Source organism: Oryctolagus cuniculus, chromosome 10 (genome assembly GCF_964237555.1).
Source record: "Oryctolagus cuniculus chromosome 10, mOryCun1.1, whole genome shotgun sequence".
NCBI classification, from domain to species: Eukaryota; Metazoa; Chordata; class Mammalia; order Lagomorpha; family Leporidae; genus Oryctolagus; species Oryctolagus cuniculus.
Window position 1 is genome coordinate 90,986,148 of NC_091441.1, and position 21,424 is coordinate 91,007,571.

The 21,424-nt window shown below is 41.3% G+C and overlaps 1 protein-coding gene across 13 annotated transcripts in view; it reads left to right on the top strand.

Annotated features, from left to right (window-relative positions):
• The first annotated feature begins 12,519 nt into the window (after positions 1-12,519).
• Positions 12,520-21,424, top strand: part of CFAP20DC (CFAP20 domain containing) — a 343,042-nt gene continuing 334,137 nt past the window's right edge. For 11 of the 13 annotated variants that reach the window (XR_011379498.1, XR_007921887.2, XM_051852253.2 and 8 more), the window contains exons 1-3: positions 12,520-12,981; positions 15,643-15,732; positions 18,923-19,016. Coding sequence is in view for 9 of the 13 variants with exons in the window: in XM_051852253.2 (XP_051708213.2) it covers positions 12,961-12,981; positions 15,643-15,732; positions 18,923-19,016 (205 nt within the window). In the remaining 4 variants the exon portion in view is untranslated. Of the gene's footprint in view, positions 13,041-15,642; positions 15,733-18,922; positions 19,017-21,424 lie in introns of all 13 variants that reach the window. The other 2 variants (XM_051852254.2, XM_070050663.1) reach the window with 2 other exon arrangements.

Below are 21,424 nucleotides of genomic sequence, written 5' to 3' on the forward strand. Positions count from 1 at the left end.
CATATCCCCTGGGGTGGAAAGGAAAATGAGCAAGCTGTGCAGCCCACAAAGAAGACATTTTCTCCTTTTCAGAAATAGCCCAGAAAGTAAACGGAAAAAGGGGGAACAGGCCGGCACCAAGGCTCATTTGGCTAATCCTCCACCTGCAGCGCAGGCACCCTGGGTTCTAGTCCCAGTGGGGGCACCAGATTCTGTCACAGTTGCTTCTCTTCCGGGCCAGCTCTCTGCTGTGGCCCGGGAGGGTAGTGGAGGATGGCCCAAGTGCTTGGGCCCTGCACCCACATGGGAGACCAGGAGGAAGCACCTGGTTCCTGGCTTTGGATCGGGGCAGCGCGCCGGCCATAGCAGCCATTTGGGGGTGAACCAACAGAAAGGAAGACCTTTCTTTCTGTCTCTCTCTCTCACACTGTCTAACTCTGCCTGTCAAAATAAAAGAAAAAGAAAGAAAAAAAAAAAAGAAAAAAGGGTGAACAAAGAGTCATGCATTAAAAATGTTGATCTGTGACAACTAATACAGCACCTAAAAGGAAATCTGAAGTGAAACTGACATTTTGAGAAGCAATGACTTGAACAGTGTTTGTCTTGACTGTAGAGGAACAATTTTTTTTTTTCTTAATGGAGAATGTGACTGGGAATGGGAGGTGGGGTAGGTGTAGGGGTGGGGGCTCTGGTATGGTGGGAAGAATCACTATATTCCTAAAGTTGTACTTATGAAATTAATAGTCATTAAATAAAAGATTTCTTTGGGGCGGAAAAGAATATGAGAGGTAAAGCTAAATAATAATAATAATAATGTTCCATAGGGAGCTATTCTTAGGGAGGAATAACAGTGATCCATCAAGGGACATTCCACCCTCTAGAGTTAAGAAGTCCTTGTGAATTATGTAGGATTTCATATGTAGGAATACATATGGCCTATTGATTGCCTTATGCCTCCCATTCTTCCCCTTATAGGAATGGAAGCATTTTCTGCATTTTACTGAAACTGCCTATCCCTGTTCTAATTCCACCTTTGGATATGGAATATATAGAGAGTAAAGAACTTACGTTTTTAAATTCACATGTCTCTGATTCAGAATAACCATAGCTATGTCGAACAGATTACCAAGGTATCTGGGACTTGGAGCCTGATGCTAGGGTTGTATGGGATATTGTCTTCTTTAGGTAGGAATGAGCATCTTTTGCATATAAAAGAAAAGGAAATGAATAATTGTGATGAGAGGGTCCTATGGAGATTACCTTGTATTATTTAAAATATTTGCTGCTTCTCTCTGGAGGAAGATTATACATCCTTGACTACTGACATCAGTCTCTGTCATGTAATTCCTTTTGGCCACTAAAATATGAGAAGCCAGTTTCAAGTAAGAACTTTAAGAGCTATCACATGGTTCTACTACATTTTTCTTTACTGAGACGGTTCCGAGTAGTAGATGCTCCCTGATCATAAATCCCAGAATAAAGACAACATCAAATACACCTGCAGTTAACCAAGGGAAACAACACTACAAAACCCAAGCAACAAATCTTCATTGTTTTCAGCTTCCTACAATTGGGGACTATTTTGTTATTGCAGCAGAAGTATTCTCAGCTGACAAAAATAATGATTATAATTATTTCTTATATTTTGATTCTTTGAATACCTCTAAGGAGCCCATAATATACAAAGGAACATTTGTTTCTTTAATTCGATACAATTCTAAAGTCCAAAAAATTAGAAAAAGACTTCTTTCAGGAAAAGGCCCAGTACAATTCCTATCTGCCCATCTAAATCTATATAAATCAGTATCATTCTTCTTACTTAAATATGTTAGGCTCTAATATCTGAATAATGCTGTGATTATCCCAATATTCAACTAGAAAACTTGCAGTTTCTAATATATGCAAACAGTTTAAATTCACACTATAACACACAAGCCCTGTACAGCATACTTATTTACATTTGCATATGTTCCCAAATTAAAACAATTTGTTATCAACAAAAAAAAAGGCAAAAATGCATTCTTTGGGTTTCTTTTATGTAAATGGTTTTTAATATCACACATTAAACACTTTTTAGACAGCAAAGAATCTTCTAAACTAAATTCATTCCATTCTCAGCATGTTGCAACTAAGGACAGCTATTTGAAGCAAAAGAGGAGGCAGGTTATCTATAACAATCTGCATTTTTTGAATGTGGCAACAAAAGGAAATGAATGTTAAAACACTCATGGCACATTTATCTGTATATTCCAGCCTAAACAGAAAAGTAAAACGTGCAAATTTAATATTTTTAGATTAACATAATTTATGGCAATATCTAGATATCCTTACATTAGTGGAGATGGCTTAAGTACAGGTTCTTGTCTTCCCATAAGAAAAGCATTGCAGCCGTGAGATAGAGAGTAGTGGAAAGCAAGGTAGCAAGGTTTAAGGAGAATACACTGACAGGCTGGGCAGGCATCTAAGCAAGAACAGAATGCCCAGTTTGCATTCCAACTGGGGCTTATGAAAGTTTGGGAGTCCAATCTTCCCACCATTTCTCTTCTGGTCCATCTCCCCTTCTCCTGGACAAAAGGTTTCCTGTGTGTGAAACAGGTGAAATTCTTCCCAAGGTTTTGTTACCTTGTGTTATCAAACTGGGTAACTCACCTGGCGCCTCGCAAAGAGGATTTTCCTAGGGTGGTTTTCTTGGCGGGGGAAGCTGGGACCACGTATAAAGTTGCTGGACTTGGCTATGTAAAATTCTGGGCTGCTTCAGAGGTATGCTTTGAGGTAGCCACATCCCTCTCCACAGGCAGGTTGTTTCCCTTAGGCCCCCTTCACACACACAGGCTAACTTCTATCTCCCTACGTAACCCTCAAATATTGAAAAGTTTACCTGGGATTACCTATAATTTTAAGTCATATTATTTGGTATAGGGTTATAAATATTGCTTTACTGAATCATATCATCGACATGACATTATGTCCTTCTTTCCCCATTTTATGATCACTGTCATGTTCCCACATTTTGTAATATCAATACCCCTGTTTTCAAGAAAAAATAGTATATATGCATATTCATATAATATCTACATATGAAGTAAATCTGGCAAAATATTTAAAATTGCTAAATGATAAAACTAAAGGACCATTTCCTAAACAAGCAAATAAACAAAAAACAAAGTCCATTTGCAGATTTCCATTTTTCTTTTTTGTGTTTATATTTTACCCTGAAGGAATTAGAAGTGTTATTATAAAAATACAGTAATTGAAAAAAATCCAAAACTAAGGAATGAAATGAACAATTGGGACAAAGTAGTAAGAGAAACGGAAAACACTAAAACAATAAATACTAACAATACAACTGTAATGCATTTCAAGAGAGTAGCAGATTCCCTAAACAGTGTTACATGAAGATTAAATTTTTGTTCTATAGAAGTCTGAGCCCTGTTTCCAACAGAATAATTTTATTACCTAAATATAGTTACAAATAATTTTAAGTCAGCTAAACGCATTACTCATGATTATCCATGTCAAAGATGATCTGTACTCTTCTGCCTTTGCTTCTGTAACTATCAGACCAACAACAGAAGAGTAGGACTACAAAGGGATGAAGGTAGCAGCAGAGGACAGTGCCCACGCCTGTGTATTTCCAATCACATGCCTCAGCAAATGCAGCAAAACTGCACTCATTTGAACTTCCTCAGTTCCGAATTATAAATACTTTTAAATAATCCTATTTGGTCCTCCAGATATTTAAATGTAGTTGATTACAGTAGTAGTGAAAAAGACAAATGACTTTTAAGCAAATACCTGGCATCCTATGTGCCAATGGTACATCTTTAACTCTGCACTCTCATCCCTATGGTCATAGCCACATGTATAAATTTCATCTTTTCTACATATGTCATCTCCAAGATAACCTAACTTCTAATTCTCAAGGCATTTTTCGGAATAGCAGTATAGGCACGTTAATGGGGCTTACCATTCACTGTATGACTTTGAGCAAGCTGCCTATTCTCTCTAGGCTCTACTATGCTTATCTGTGAGACAGGGATTAAACTAAAACCTACTCTTAGCATGATTGTGAGAATTATAAGAATGAATGAACAGAATAAAGTTAGTTTTGGACTTGACATATTCTCAGTGAAATTTTTTTTTAATTTTTTTTCTAAGAATTTTTTTTTTTTTTTTGACAGGCAGAGTGGACGGTGAGAGAGAGAGAGAGACAGAGAGAAAGGTCTTCCTTTGCCGTTGGTTCACCCTCCAATGGCCGCCGCGGCTGGCGTGCTGTGGCCAGCGCACCGCGCTGATCCGAAGGCAGGAGCCAGGTGCTTATCCTGGTCTCCTATGGAGTGCAGGGCCCAAGCACTTGAGCCATCCTCCACTGCACTCCCTGGCCACAGCTGGCCTGGAAGAGGGGCAACCGGGACAGAATCTGGAGCCCTGACCGGGACTAGAACCCAGTGCGCTGGCGCCGCAAGGCGGAGGATTAGCCTAGTGAGCCGTGGCGCCAGCCCTCAGTGAATTTTAGTTCTTTTAATTACAGAGAAAACAAAGGACAACTTGCAGTTTTTAAAATGTGTGCTTTCTTTTTAAAATGTTTAGGACTTATTTATTTATTTGAAAGGCAGCATTACAGAAAGAGAAGGATAGAGAAAGGGGGTTAGAGAGAGAGAGAGAGGGAGAGAGAGAGAGGGAGAGAGAGAGAAAGAGAGAGAGAATCTTCCATCTACTACTTCACTCCCTAAATTGGACCAGGCCAAAGCCAGGAGCCTGGAACTCCATCAGAGTCTTCTACATGCATGGCAGGAGCCTACACACTTGGGCCATCTTCCACTGCCTTCCTATGTGCATCAGTAAGGAGTTGAATCAGAAGCGGAGCAGAGGCTGGCACTGCGGCACAGTGGATAAATCCACAGCCTTCAGTGCCCCTATGGGCGCCGGCTCGAGTCCCAGCTGCTGCACTTCTAATCCAGCTCTCTGCTACAGCCTGGGAAAGCAATATAAGATGGCTCACGTGGGAGACCCAACAAAAGCTTCTGGCTCCTGGCTTCACATCAGCTTAGCTCTGGTCATTACAGCCATTTGGGGAGTGAACCATGGATGAAATACTTCTCTCTCTGCCTCTGCCTCTGCCTCTCTGTAACTCTGCCTTTCAAATAAATAAATAAATCTGAAGAAGAGGAAGGAGAAGTAGTAGTAGTAATAGTAGTAGTAGTAGTAGTAGTAGTAGTAGTGGAGCAGCTGGGATTGGAACCAGTGCTCATATGTGATGCCAGCATGCTAGTGGCAGCAAGTGGCAGCTTAGCCCACTGTGCCATAATGCTGGCCCCTGAGAGAGACAGAGAGGGGTCTTCAATTCCCTCGGTCAGTCCTCAAATGTCTACAACAGCCAGGGTTAGGCCAGGTGAAAGTCAGGAGCTAAGGTCTCCCTAGAGATTAGTAGGAACCCAAGTACTTGAGCTATTACTGCTGCCTCCCAGGGAGTGCCTTATCCAGAAGCTGCATTCGAGGTGAAGCTGGAACTTGAACCAAGTGTCCCAAATGGTATCTTTTTTTTTTTTTTTTAAGATTTCATGAATTTCTTTGAGAGGCAGAGTTACAGACAGAGAGAGAAACAGAAAGATCTTCCATCCACTGGTTCACTCCCCAAATGGCTGCAAGGGCCAGAGCTGGGCCAATCCGAAGCCAGGAGCCAAGAGCTTCTTCCAGGTCTCCCATGCGACTGCAAGGGCCTAAGCACTTAGGTTATCTTCGACTGATTTCACAGGCCACAAGCAGAGAGCTGGATTGGAAGAGGAGCAGTTGGGACACGAACCGGCGCCCACATAGGATGCCAGTGCTGCAAGTGAAGGCTTAGCCTATACTCCACTGTGCTGGCCCCTCAAGCAGCATTGTAACCAATGCACCAAATGCCTGCTTTAAGCCACACTGTTGACCATATTCCATACCTAACACAGTGTCTTACATCTATCTAGCAGCTCTCAAATATGAGGGTACTTCAAAAAGTTCACAGAAAAATAGAAAAAAAATAAGGGTTGCACAAAATACTTTTGAAATCTAGGCATTTAACTGAAGAAGTTGTATTGTTACCCACTAAACAGGAAGACTCTCCTTCCTCTAATCCTCACAGTTGAGTGAAATGTTCCAAGAGCATTCAGTTTGCTTCCCAAGAGTAAAAGCACAGAGTTCCAGATTTTCCAGTGTTAATGCCAGGCAGCCAAAGAACATTAGGAATATACTAACAGCTGAAGAAGCTGAAGCCATTACTCTTCGCAACAAGGAAGAAATATAACATTGGGAAGCCACCAGTATCTCAATAAGAGGTTATTAACACATATTGTAGGATGTAGGTTCATGTGAGCTTATTATGAGGATGGTTTAGGGAAGCAGTGTTTTGTTCTACATTCAGCTGGTATTGGAAATGTCAAGTTTATGTATGACTTTTGAAGTATTTCATCATCTAAAACTATGGGAAGCAAAGTCAGGTCTATTTGAACTCGTGGTTAGGATGCCACTTAAGCCATCAACATCCCACATCAGAATGCCTGGGTTTTGATTCTGGTTCATAATTCTGGATTCCTGGGAGGCAGCAAATGATGGCTCAAGTAATTGGGTCCTTGTCACCCTTATAGGAGACACAGATTAAGTGCCCAGCTCTCAGATCTGGCTCCAGCTGTTGTGGGCATTTGGGAAGTGAACCATAGGATGGGAGCTCTGCCTATTTTCTTTCCCTTGCTTTCTCTCTCTCTTCCCTCCCCCAACTTCCCACCAAACAAAAAAGAAAATTAAAATTATAACCACAAAATGGTCATGACAGAATGTCAGAGAACCAGGTGGGGCAAAAAATTCATTTGAGGAGAACATATAAAAAGTAAAACCTTAAAGACTTTCCACATGCCATATCTTCTTGAGAAAAGAAGACATTACTATTCTCACATCAACAATCGGTGGATGACTTACATATCCCCAACTTTTCTCAATAATAACTTGCTTAAAACTATAAAATATGCACAGCCTCAAAATTATTCTACCAATTATTGTATTGTTATCATTTAAAAAGTTATATGAAATTGTGGAAAAACTAAAATCACCCCTCACGTACCAAACATTTCTAGGTTATTATGCAGTAGAGCAAATTCTGGTCATCAAATCAATGTCTTTTTGTCTTCTCCATTAGTCAAATAATTTTATTGTGAACAGCAATCAAAATACAAAATACAAACTACATTGTGGTACATGCAGTAAATTCTTATTTTGAAAGAATACTATTTCTTGTCAAGCTGATAATCATATCTATCTAACTTGAATGACTACATTGGCACAAAAAGACCCTGACACCCTTTAAAAATTGTTTCTAGTCTCTTCCATTTTAAATATCACACAATAGGCTTTAATAAAATTAATATATCACCAAATTACTTTCTTTGTGGAACAAAGACAAGCACTTTAAAGCTTATAAAGTGACTAATTCTTAATGTTGTCAAATTAAGTTAAGCAATTTTATGCAATTACTAAATGTACCGACTTCTTAAAAAATTGTGCAATTAAAGAAACTGTTTTACTGTCATTTACAATGTACATAAATAACTTGGTTTAAGCAAATTGTTTGGTCAGGCTGGCATTTTTTTTCCAGAATTCTTGTAGACATTCTTGATGTTAAAGTTAAATCAAAGTTTTTGTTTATAGTTTCCATTTATCCAAATTGAACAATAGCATTTGCTATTATTTAATTGGATCTCTTCCTAGCTGTGATTTTGAGTTCACGTTGATAAGGAACTATAGATTCTTTATACCACTGTCAGTGTTTAGCACAGTACTCACTATAGGCAAAATTACATTGATCTGAGCTGGGCAGCTTTCAGATTTGCCTACTGTCTGGATAAGCCCTATAATACACTTTTAAGTGAAAAATCTAGTCATGGTATCAATCTTCCAAACTTGTTAGGAAGGTAAGGAGATGATAGTTGGTCTTAGACTATTACTTTCTGCCTAGGAAGGGAGGACATTAAAGATACAATGTCCTGGCCGGTGCCGCGGCTCACTAGGCTAATCCTCCGCCTTGCGGCGCCGGAACACCGGGTTCTAGTCCCGGTCGGGGCGCCGGATTCTGTCCCGGTTGCCCCTCTTCCAGGCCAGCCCTCTGCTGTGGCCAGGGAGTGCAGTGGAGGATGGCCCAGGTGCTTGGGCCCTGCACCCCATGGGAGACCAGGAAAAGCACCTGGCTCCTGGCTCCTGCCATCGGATCAGCGCGGTGCGCCGGCCGCAGCGCGCCGGCCGCGGCGGCCATTGGAGGGTGAACCAACGGCAAAGGAAGACCTTTCTCTCTGTCTCTCTCTCTCTCACTGTCCACTCTGCCTGTCAAAAAAATAAAAAATAAAAATAAAAAAAAATAAAAAAAAAATAAAAGATACAATGTCCTTCCAATCTTAAAGTGAATGGACAGATAATGAACAAGAAAAACACAAGTAATACGATCTGCTGACATAATATGAGTAATCATTTTAAACTATGTAACTACTTTTTCCATCAATAAATTGAAATTATTAATTCACCATTTGAATTTCATGTATTTTCTTTTTAAGTTCAGTGACATTTATTTGTTCAATTTTTCATTTATGAGCCACAAAGAAAGAAAGAAAGCTTATACTTGCTCTCAAATGCCTATAAAATCTGGTGTTGGGCCAGTGCTGGAGTCAGGGATGCAATCCAGGTCTCCCATGTGAGTCACAGGAATCCAATCACTTGAGCGATCACCACTGCTTCCCAGGGTCTGCATTAGCAGGAAACTGGAATTAGGAGCCAGAGCCAAGACCCAAACTCAGGTATAATGATGTGGGACATGAGCACTGTATTTAAAGCCCAATACTTAGTGTATTTTCTATCGTTTCTTTTTATTTTTTTAACCCTATAGCCTATGGTTGTCTCTTAATAATCTATTGATCTTGCACCTCTTACCACCTCCCTCACTCAATTACTATTTATCATATCAGGCACAAGGTTTAACTAGTATATTGATTTAACAGTGAACAAAACAGACAAGAAATCTTAAAATCTACAGCTACTAGAGATTGCCAACATCACACATATAATATTTAAATAATGACTTCATTAATGTTAAGTGCCAAGATACTATGAAAACCTGTATTGAGGATCTTATCAAGTCAGAGAAATTACTGAAGTTTTCTCTGAGAAAGGAACCCCTAATCTCCATGCTTACAGATAAGCAGTCCTTAACCAAAGAAAGAAAGGAGCAAGAGTAACCCACACAAGAGAAAAATGCAAATGCCTTCTGGTGGAAGGGAACATGTTAAACATGAAGAACTAAAAACAGAAAAACAATCCTGCGTATGTCTGAACTGAAAGAGACTGCATAATGTAGAACAAAACTGGAGAAGGTGAGGGCTTCATCTTACAGAGTTCTGTAGGCTGGGAAGCCATGAAAGGGTTGGAAGCAATGTGCTGATATGATTGGCTTTGCATTTTAAAGGAGGTCAGGGCTGTGTGAATTAGGAGGCTATTTTAGTAGTTCAAGAAAGAGATAACCAATAGGTAAATCAGTAGAGAGAAGGTAGATAAGATTTTAGAAGTATTTACATAAGATGAAAAAAATTGGGTGATAGATTGAATATAGAAAGTGCACTAGTTATCTATTGCTATGTAAAAAATTACTCTCAAACTTTATGGTTAACACTAAGTATTTATCAAATAATACCTGTGGGGTCAGGAATCAGGGCACACTTTAGATTGACTATGAGTCAATTCTATGTTAGAAGGTTGTAAAAATAAGGTGCTGACCAGGGATATATTCACCTCAAGGCTTGACTCGAGAAAGATTTACTCCCAAGCCAACTCATGTGGCTCCTGGCAGGCTTTATGTCCTCAACCAACTACCAGCTGCAGACATCAGTTCTGGGCCAACTGGGCCTTTTAATGGAGATATTCACAGGAAAGCAGTTAACTTCCCTCAGAGTAAAGGCTGAGAGAGAAAGGAAAAGACAAGGGGCATTACGATAGGGGTTGGGGCTGGCAGAGGAGAGAGAGAGAGAGAGAAAATAAGAAGGAAATCACAGTCTTTTGTAATCTAATCTTGGAAATGTACCACAGTTTTGTCATATTATTCATTAGAGATGAGTTACTGGGTGCAGTCGACACACAGAGGCAGAGAATATTACACAAAAGAGCACACAAATCAGTACATGGAGATCATGAAGACCATTTTAGAGGCTGCCTACCACAGGGAACATGGGAACAGGCAGTTTTGTGACATCCATCAATGAGAGCAAGAAAGATGTATACGATCCAGGTTTGGAGATGAGCCTTTGTATTGGGCATGGTGAGTTTGAAAGAATGTCTTTTGTCCAATGAGCAAATATGCATTTATAAAACACCTACTGTTAGTAAAATGGTACCAGCTTCCTAAGCCCCGCCTGGCTTACTAGAGTCAGATAACCAAATGGCCCAATCACAAGTGTCAGCTCCACCCTCACCCTAACAGGATTTGCTGCTCTCACTTCCTTACCTCTGCAAAGCTAGCTAAGAACTTTTCTCCTGATACAGGCTGTTGTTCTCCCGTGCCTAGGGAGGCAGGATGTCGGGTTTCTGCCACCCGAAAATAAATATCCCTTTCTCCGGTGTTTGGTGTGTTTTGTGGGATGGGATATAATGAGGAACACAGAAACATCCTTGCCCTCATGGAATTTACCTTTTAATAGTTGGAAAATAGATGATAATTATTAATTAAGATAAGCATGTGCCTCCCTTGCAGCATTTATCAAAATCTGCTTTTGTATTATGATGTAAATGAACTGTTGGGATAAGCCACAAGACATCCACATCTATTTCCTGGAACATGTAAATATGTTTACTTATTTGGACAAAGGGTCTTTAAAGATACTGAATCCAGGATCTTGAAATAAAACAGTTACTTTTGCGCAAGTGGGCCTTACATGCCATCACAAGTCTCCTAATCAGATACACACAGAGAAGACACACAGTAAATAGGATGAGGCAGTGTGACCATGAGGGTAGAGATAGGAGAGATGCAGTCACAAGTCAAGCAACGCCAACAGCCAATAAAAGCTCTAAAAGCCAAACAATAGCTTCTCCTCTAATGCTTCCAGGGTGAATTCAGTCCTACTGATCCTTGATATTGGACCTCTGGCCCCCCAAAATAGGAAAGACTTAAAGTTCTGTTGTTTTAAGCCTCTCAGATTGTGGGAATCTACTACAGCAGCCATGGGAAACTAACATACTCTTGCAATGTGATTTCTTATCATTGTAATCAAAGCACTTATCAAAGGCTGTAATTATATGCTTGTTCATTTTTTTTTTGTCATTGCATTAATATCGAGGCTCCATGAAGGTGGAATTATTCACTGTACACTCAGCCTCTTAGCATAGTATCTGAAACATAGTGTGTCTGTACAAACTATTGGTCAAATGAGTGAATGGGTAAATGTCTTCCATAGATTAAAAAAAACAAATCTTACAAGGCAAAGCCCATGCCTTTTGGTTCTAATCCCCACAGAGTCCTGCAAAAAAACAAAAATTGTTGAACTAGGTTTCAGTTCTGGAAATCAGACAGTATAGAATTTACACATTGTAAGGCAATGGCCTTGCTTTTATCTATTATTAAAAATTAACGTATTTATGTGAGTTTGTACTTATCCGCTTTTCTTGGCTCTCATAAGGAGCAGGTCCAAGTACCATTCATTTCCACACCCCTTACATAATCCACAGTTTGGCTTATGGTGCGGACAAAAAAAAAAATCTCTGGAGCATTTGGGTGAAGTGGAATCTAATAAGCTTTAGACTCAGGCATAATGGAAACCAGCGTTACCATGCAGTATATTCCAAATCAAGACTAAAACTTCCCTCACTGGGTTGTGAACCTATTTATCACTTGGCCTTGAGCAGACACTCCATGAGTGAAGTCTGATTATTAACCCTCCTGCCCTAAAGCAGCCACGAGAATAGCATCAGACAAGAGTTCCCCAACCAGTGCCACTACTTATTAGCCATAAGACCTTGGGTAAGTTACTTAACCTTTCTGAGCCACAGTTGCTTGGCCAATATTTTCTATGTGAGAACGGTTCTGACCTAAAAATGGAATGAAGTAAATATTACTTTCACAAAAAAACCTTGGCTTCTGAAAGTGTGCCGTGATCTTGAGTAAATGCTCACACCTCCTAGAGCCTTCTGAAACTAGGATTCAGTGGACCCTACTATGTCCTTAATGAACCCAAGTTTGCCAACCTTTGAACCAAAGCCCGCACGAGGGTTCACAATTCCATGACTATATCCTTCAGCAGCCTGTTATCAGATTTACCTAAGGGAAGGTCAAGCCGACGTGCCAGGTACTCAAGAAGAGTCTAGCTCCCCGGTAGTTCTTAAATGAACGCTAAGGTGAGACTTTTTAGTCAGACACAGTTCGCCAACAAGAGCGCAGGTCGCCGCGAAAGCGCTCCGGCATTTCTCGAAGCGTCTCTCGGTTGCCTGGGCAACGCTACGTCAAGGCGCGCCCGTCAGCGAGAAGCCCAGACAGCGCAACGCGCAGGCGCATCCTGGAAGCGAATGGGCGCGGCCGGAATGTAGGCGCCGCTCGGCCCCGCCCTCCTCCGATTGGACTCCGAGGCCTGGTGGTGGCGAGGGGGCGGTTTTCCGCGGCTCGGCGCCGGGAGCTCCGTCACGTAGGTTGCGCACACTCACGCCGCAGGGACGGCCCAGACCCCGCGCAGGCGGCTGCGCCCTCTTCAGACGTCTGGACACCGAAGCGGGGGCCGAGATGATGCGGGTCGGGCGCCCTATTTGGAGCTGACCAGAAGCCAGAGAGGCTGAGAAGAACCTGACGGAGGCCGGGCCGAGCACGAAGGCCTTCCCGCCCATCGGGTTGCTGGGTTCCCGCCGCCGTCCAATTTCAGGCGGTCAGGGTCACGCCAGTCTCTGGAAGCCCTGAACTCTGTGTCCCCCCCAAGTCCCAGGCCCCCTACAGGAATGTTCAAAAATGAGTATCAGGTAATCCAAAACGGCTCTCCGACCTGTCTGTAGCTTTCGCCTTTCTCCTCCTGGGTGAGGTTAGTTGGTGATACCCGCTCCTCAGGCCCACTCTCCCCGATTCACAAGTCCTTTTTCAGGGTCAAGAGTTGGTGGGTGAGTGGCCTTGACTCAAAAAATGAAAGGAAAAAAAAAGAATCCAAGACCCAATGCCTAAGCAAGTGGTTTGGCTTTTGTTCCCTCTCCAGCTCAGTGCATCTCAAGCTGTGTGAATTGTCCGATTCTGATTAAAATTCAGACAAACTCCACCCAGGCCTGAGTCAGAACCTGGAGTGCGGGGCCCTGAACCAAAGCCTGTGGTGCTCCTTGATGCACACTGGACTCAGAAGCCATTTAGAAGAGTGAATGAGTGTGTTCATGAATGGGTTAAACCAAGAACACAAACACTTAGCCTACCTGCTGTTTTCTTTTTCTAAAACTGGCAGGAGGGGGTCAGTGACTGTCAGATACTGGGGTACATCTGCGACACTGGGGTACTTGTAAAATGCTAGAGTTCCCCTTTACCCCATTCCTAGTGAATGAGGGGCTCTGTAGAGGGGTTAGTTTATTTATCTTTGTAACATATTCCCCCCAAGTGATTCTGATGCATGTAGTATAAGGCTGTTTGATCATCCATCAAGAAAAAACCTTCCTCTCTGAGGATCAGTCACCCTGAGTATCTGAATGTGTCTGAACGCATGGTCTGCTTTCCTCCCTCCGCTGGGTATCTCCATTAGCCTTTGTCTTCCTTCCTCCCCACCTCACTGTCCCTGAAGTCACCCCTGCCCTGTTTACCATCCCGGCTCTGCCTGCTTTGAGGATGCACTTTGCCCCCTCTGCCTGAAGAGCCCTCCCCTGGTCTCCATCTCTTTGTTGCTTTTACCCCTGTGGCCAAACTCCTCTTGTCCTCAGTGTATTCTGCCATTCTCTTTCTTCTGCCCCACTTGAGATACCATGAAATGGGATACAACAGTTTTAGGGAGTTGTTCTCAATTCAGGTATGGGAAGTCTGTTATTAAAAAAGCCTGTGCCCATTGCAGGAAACTTGGAAACATTGGAAGGCAAAAAGAAGTGGAAAGAGTTTGCTGTTTTACCAAATGTACAAATTTTCTCTCTAAAAAAAAAAAGCTGCTTCAAATTTAAGATGTATAGTGCAATATGACCTGCCCTGAGAAGCTGTAGTAATTCTATCCTTTGTACAGTTTGAATATAATACTGCCTAAGGAAGAACAAAGTAGGTGTTTTAACTTCACGTGATTATGTGTTGAAACCCAGGAGCAAAAATATCTTTCTGTTACTGAGAAGAATTAAAAGCTGGAAATTCTTTGTGAAAATTAGACAGATTTTCTCATGTGCTGCCTACAAGTCAAACCATATTTAGTCTTCGTTTTAGGTCCTCAGTTGTTGCAATAAGTCCTTTGCCTCAGTGATAATCGCCTTGTTTAACTTCACTTTTTTATAAATTCCTTAAAGCTTAATAATTCAGTAATATTATAATGTTTTTATATGTGCCTTCATGTTTTCAGGTTTATTATGGGAACAAGTAGTCTGCCTTTCTACAGATTGTATTTTTCTTGTGCAGATTTTTATAGTTAACTTGTACTAAATATATAAAAATCTTGTAGGAATGTTCAACGTAAGAATGCCCCAACATCTTCCCAGGCCTTTTTATTGTCTGGTTGTAAACTGTTTCCTATTATTTGGAATAATCTTTGCTAACACAATTGAACCCTTGGCTGTTTGCCAAGTATTGTGCTGAATGTGTTTTGTTCATTGCCTTTTGCGGTGCAAGAAAATCCATTTTTTCAGATGAGGAATCAAAAAGTTCAGTAACTCCAAGATCAGATATTTAAAATGTCAGTGTTGGAGCTCTGGTCAGTCCAACTAGAAATCTTGTATTCAGAAATAATTATCAGAATTTTTTTGCCTGGTTTTGAGAATTGAGTTTAAAAACTTTTTTTTTTTTTTTTTTTTTTTTTTTTTTGACAGGCAGAGTGGACAGTGAGAGAGAGAGACAGAGAGAGAAAGGTCTTCCTTTACCGTTGGTTCACCCTCCAATGGCCGCCGCTGCAGCCGGCGCACCGCGCTGATCCTGGCAGGAGCCAGGAGCCAGGTGCTTTTCCTGGTCTCCCATGGGGTGCAGGGCCCAAGCACCTGGGCCATCCTCCACTGCACTCCCTGGCCATAGCAGAGAGCTGGCCTGGAAGAGGGGCAACCGGGACAGAATCCGGCGCCCCAACCGGGACTAGAACCCGGTGTGCCGGCGCCGCAAGGTGGAGGATTAGCCTATTGAGCCACGGCGCCGGCTGAGTTTAAAAACTTTTATTCTAGGTCTCATGTCAGGATAATCTACACATGTTAAGTAAGTGAATTCCACACGTAAAGTTTGTCTGACACCTTAAATGTTTATCATACTTGAAAGATAACTTCCTTGAACCATTAATCCAAGGTGACTCAAATCATAATGGTTGCAGCTTAGATACAATCAAGGTATAAAGTAGGAATAATAACAGGGATAATGTTTCCTCCCAGATCTGCCTAACTGACAGATGCCTGGAACATTGGTTGTGAATATGTGGTGCATACCCTTTCTCCCTTAGCATTGTCTTTCACTGCTTTAAATATTTTGTGTTTCTTTTCTAGGGAGGTGCATTTGTTGAAATCTTTAGTGCACAGGGCAAAAATCCTGGAGCTAAATGGAAGATCCTTGGCAGTCCATCTGTGATTTGGAAAGTAAGTGTTAGAAATTAGAGACACATTAATCCTGGAAATGAATATGAGTGAAGGTTTTAGGGGAAAAAAAAGGCCTTGATCTGATTTCAGAACTGTTTTTTTCCTGTTCTGTCATTCCAAAACCCTTAGATGACATTGTTGGCTGCTGTGCTTCCGGACACCATTCCTCACTTTAAGACTTTGACTCACAACTCGTTACCTTTCTCTGTACTCCCTGTCCTGCTTCTTATTTTTAGAGGACTTTTGGATCTGTGATGATATCTCTTCCAGCCCTGGACTTCTCGGTTTCTTGATTTTTTTTTTCTTTAATGACCTCTTTCACTCTGCTTCAGGTCCTACTGTCACACTCTGGACCTTATCACCACCAGTTGCAGGACCTCTGAAATACTAAGTGAGACACTGAGACATCCCTCTCTGACCTCAATCTTTGATTCTTAAGGTTACTTGCTCAGTTATTCCCACTGTGTTTGTTCTTTGATTTTTTGGGACCCTTAGCCCATTGGCCATTCTGGTTTTCCTCTTGAATTTTCTTTCATTCATTTATTTATTTTCTCTTTCTCTACTTCCTTTACTTTTTCTTATAATGTTTTCTTTTTTTAAGATTTATTTTATTTTTTTGAAAGACAGAGTTACAGAGAGAGGTAAAGTCAGAGTGAGAGGTCTTCCATCCGCTGGTTCACTCCCCAGATGGCCTCAATGGCTGGAGCTGCGCCGATCCAAAGCCAGGAGCCAGGAGCCTCCTCTGGGTCTCCCACGCGGTGCAGGGGCCCAAAGACTAGGGCCATCTTCTAGTGCTTTCCCAGGCCATAGCAGAGAGCTGGATTGGAAGAGGGGCAGCCGGGCCTAGAACCGGCACCCATATGGAATGCCGGTGCCTCAGGCCAGCGCTTAACCCGCTGCACCACAGTGCCAGCCCCTCTTTACTTCCTTTTCTTTCCAGCCTAGTATCCCAAGTCCATAGTTCCAGTCACTTTCTGATTAAGACCTTTGTATGCCTTTGTTCCTTGTCCTTTCATCATGCCCACCTAACAAATTCCAACTGAAGAAAAGCCCAGCCTGCATCTGTTTTCCTCAGTACATTTGAAGAACGTGTCTGCCATGTTTCATAATGACAATATCATAATCCAATATAAGTGGCCCAGGAAATTCTCCTGCGGTCATCTCTCAGCCATAATTTCTCCATTATCTTCAGGTTATCAACTACCAAAATCCCTACCCCAGCCACAACCCACTACTAGGACAAACCCACTTTACTGTCTAAACAATGTCATTCCTATTTCACAGGGAAAACAGGAGCCATCTGGTATCAACTAACCATCTGGTATCAACTAGTGGCTTGCTGCCACTAGGTCTAAAAACTTCTATCCATCCCTATCATTTTGTGTTTCTCTTCTCTTATAATCAAGAGATACCTGCCGGTGCGGCAGCTCAATATGCTAATCCTCCACTTTGCGGCGCCGGCACACCAGGTTCTAGTTCCAGTCGGGGCACCGGATTCTGTCCCGGTTGCCCCTCTTCCAGGCCAGCTCTCTGCTGTGGCCAGAGAGTGCAGTGGAGGATGGCCCAAGTGCTTGGGCCCTGCACCCCATGGGAGACCAGGAGAAGCACCTGGCTCCTGCCTTCAGATCAGCGCGGTGCACCGGCTGCAGTGCGCCGGCTGCGGCGGCCATTGGAGGGTGAACCAATGGCAAAGGAAGACCTTTCTCTCTGTCTCTCTCTCTCTCACTGTCCACTCTGCCTGTTAAAAAAAAAAAAAAAAAAAAAAAGATACCTGTGTTGATACCTTTTGAAGCAATCATTAATTGCTTACTGTTTGCCAAGCCTGGCAGTAAGCACTTTACATATGCTGTGTAATCTTAACAGTAACCTTAAGAGATAGGTAATTGTTTAGCCATATTATTGATGTGAGAACAAATGCATGAAGGTAAACCCAAATTTGCAGTGATTGTGTCTGTGAAAGAGAAAAATGGTACCATGAGAGGATACAGCCAGTGAATCAGGAAAGGTTTCCTCTGAGAAATGAGTTCTGAGAGCTTAAGAGACACAGAAGGGCTATTGGAGAGGAGTGTGTTGAATGCAAGGGGAAAAGCATGTACAAAGTTCTTGTGTCAAGAGACAACTTAGAATTTTCAAGAAACTGAAAGGAGGCAGTTGAAGCCAAGATGCAGAGAGTGAGGGAAAATGCAAGATAGGATGTGAGGTTTATAAAACTGGATAGGGACCATATCATGGATGTGGACCGTAAAGCAAGGGTATAGGACCATGTGGAAATTTTGGTACATTACTGAAAGGTTTTGAGTGTCTACCTACCTTGTGCATCAATGTAATAAATGCTATAGTTGCTGCATATGTGTTCATTTCAAATACGTGGAGATGCTCTTGTGGTGGACATAACAGAAATTTGCTTAAGTGTTCCTTAATTAGTTACCGTGCATTTCTGAACATTGCGTAAAAAGAATGCAAGTGTACATTGAAGAGTGGGAGGCTTTGTGAAAAATTTTAATGTGATAATATGCTCAGAAATTGGGAATGTGCTCCAGGATTAAAAAAGAACCATTCACATTAGCACTTTGACTGTTGGAAATTGGACTTATATATAGCTAGTTTTTTATTTCTAGGTTTGTTTTGTTTTGTTTTCTTCTACTCCTGCTTTATTTTTTAGGTATCATTGATTATAACATTTCTTAACTGATTTTATCTAAATGTTATATAGAATTTCATAGTTAAAGCAGGGGTCAAGTAATGCAATGATTAATTGTATACCAGCCAGAACCTGAAACAAAGGGCCTTCTAGACTGTTATACTGTAGGTTAGATGTTTTTTGTTTTTTTTTTACTATGACAGAGAGTGATGTAGAACCTTGTGCTGTTAGACAGAAATGCATATAAATAAGAATAGGAACTCTAAGTAAACTCTACGGCCCTCAGATTAGTAATTTGGGAAACACTCTGAAGTTGGTAAACTTTTTATCACATGGATGAAAAGTGTCTGAGCATCTGTCAAAGCCTTGGTGAGGCTTCTGTGTTTTGATTCATGCCAAGTCTCAGGTTAAGAGTATCATCAAGCTGTAGGCCTACTATTAAGTCTTTGGAACATGGTACTTTTTTCCTATAGGTTTGCAGTACTGATTTAGTAGTAAAAGCGAAATGGGATTTGTTTCAATTACCACTGTTTTCATTTTGCTCTATAGGAATTTGATAAAGAAGTTAAAAGTTTTGTGTTTGTTCTGGAAGGCAGCAGCCAAACAAACAGAATTCAATTACCAAAGGAGAATAAACAAATCCGTAAGTAGCATTCTTAATATCAAACCTCAGCATTAAAGTTATGTTTTTGTGTCTCATAAACAGCCTTCTTAGTATGACTTCTACTGGCAATTGTTGGTAAAAAGCTACCTGATACATATTTTTTTAATTTAGAAAGTAACTGTTTACTGAGCACTCTGTTAGGCTTTTTAAAAAAATATATTCTGACTCACTGTCTAATAGACATATAGAAGTATTTTTATGATTCATAAAATTATTTAATGACTTAATCATAATGTATTTATTGAATATTAGCTGTGTGCTAGGGACTTTGTGAGGATTTTTGCATTTAACTTATTTCTTCTTTATAATTGCCCTTTTAAAGGATGAACAGACTAATGTTGATTCATCATCAAGAGATCAAGAAGTTAAGGCAAATTTTTGAAATAGACTTAGGAATGCCCAAAGTATAGCAAAATAATTTGTGATAGAAGCATTTATCATGAGGCTGGTGCTGTGGCACCACAGTTTAAAGCCCTGGCCTGCAGTGCTGGCATACCATGTGGGCACCAGTTTGAGTCCCCAGCTGCTCCACTTTCAATCCAGCTCCCTGCTAATGTGCCTGGGAAGGCAGTGGAAGATGGCCCAAGTCCTTGGGCCCCTGCACCTCCATGGGAGACCTGAAAGAAGCTTCTGGCTCCTGGCTTTGGATCAGCCCATCTCCGGCCTTTGCAGCCATTTGAGGAATGAACTAGTGGATGGAAGACTCTCTCTCTCTCTATTTGTGTCTTACAAATAAATAAATTTTTTTTAAATTTATCAGAAAATGTTACAAAAGGCATTGTTTGGTCATGGAATAACTCATATAACTTTAGTAACATTAATATTTAATAATTGTAGATAAGAATGTATGATTTGACAGAAGTCCAAAGAGATTTCATTTCTTAATTGCTTTGGAATTTAGGATAAGCATTTTGAAAGAGAAAAAACCTGAGAGATAATCTAAAATGTGTGATCAGAAACCCAGTTATTGGCAGAGTTGGGGTTAAAATTCAAGGCTCTTCCACCAGATTAAACCTTGATTAAACTTATGTGACTGAAGAAATATAATTTGTCAGAATGATTAGGTAGGTTTTCTGTCAGCTGTGTCCTGTGTTTTAAATATAGATTTCAGGTGATTTAGCAAATACACAGAAATACTGCCTTTTTCCAATCTTCATTTACTTCTTTTTATTTCATTTGTTGCGAACGCTTATGGACTCTTCTGCTGTATACCAGACCCTGTGAAAAGACCAGTGTTAGTGCTTGAGCCTCTAATTCCTTTTTAATATTTATTAATTTATTTGAAAGGGAGAGTGACACAGAGAGACAGAGAGAGGGAGAGAGAGAGAGAGATCCCAATCCTCCATCCACTGGTTCACTCCACAAATGGCTGTAAGAGCCAATATCCTGGAACTTCATCTGGTCTCCCACATCGGTGGCAGGGCACCAAGTATTTGAACTGTCATCCACTGCTTTCCCAGACAAATTAGCAGAGAGGTGGATTGGAAGTGGAGTAGCTGGGATTTGAGCTGGCACTTGCAGGAGGCACTGCACCACTACACCAGCTCCCTGCTCTTCTAATTTTAATTCAGTGTTCTAAACTTACATAGGCTCTGTGTTTTATGTAGCATTACAAACTGCTTTATGAATATTTTAGGTTTCTAAGAAATAAACCAAGCCATAGAAGTTATAGATGGAAAATGAAGGATTTTAAAGTGTTTTGCCAGTGTTTCTTTCTAAAACAAAATAATAGAACCTCAAAGAGAAAAGACCATCATTGTTAAAGGGATTTTTATTAATTACCATTTTAAAATCATGGTTCCTAATTGTGTGTGTGTGTGTGTGTGTGAATAATAGTAGATCTCTTTGTATTTCCACATAAATGCATAATTATAAATGAGGTGAACTAAGATGAACCAGGGAAACTAGTCTGAAATTGTAGTTTGTTCTTTTTACAAGATGTACAGTCTGTGTTTTTAAGGATACTGATTTTATTTCCCTTTTTTTTTTTTTTTTTTACAGATAGAGTTAGACATAGAGAGAGACAGAGAGAAAGGTCTTCCTTTTTCAGTTGGTTCACCCCCAAATGGCTGCTATGGCTGGTGTGTTGCCGCCAGCGCGTGGCGCCAATCCAAAGCCAGGAGCCAGGTGCTTCCTCCTGGTCTCCCATGCGGGTACAGGGGCCCAGGAACTTGGGCCATCCTCTACTGCCTTCCCAGGCCACAGCAGAGAGCTGGAGTGGAAGAGGAGCAGCCGGGACTAGAACTTGGCACCCATATGGGATGCTGGTGCCGAGGCAGAGGATTAACCTAATGAGCCAGGATGCCGGCCCCAAGGACGCTGATTTTGTGAGACAGGTACATTTGGTTTTTAGGAACATGACTTTGTTCTAAGCCACTGTCAGTTCT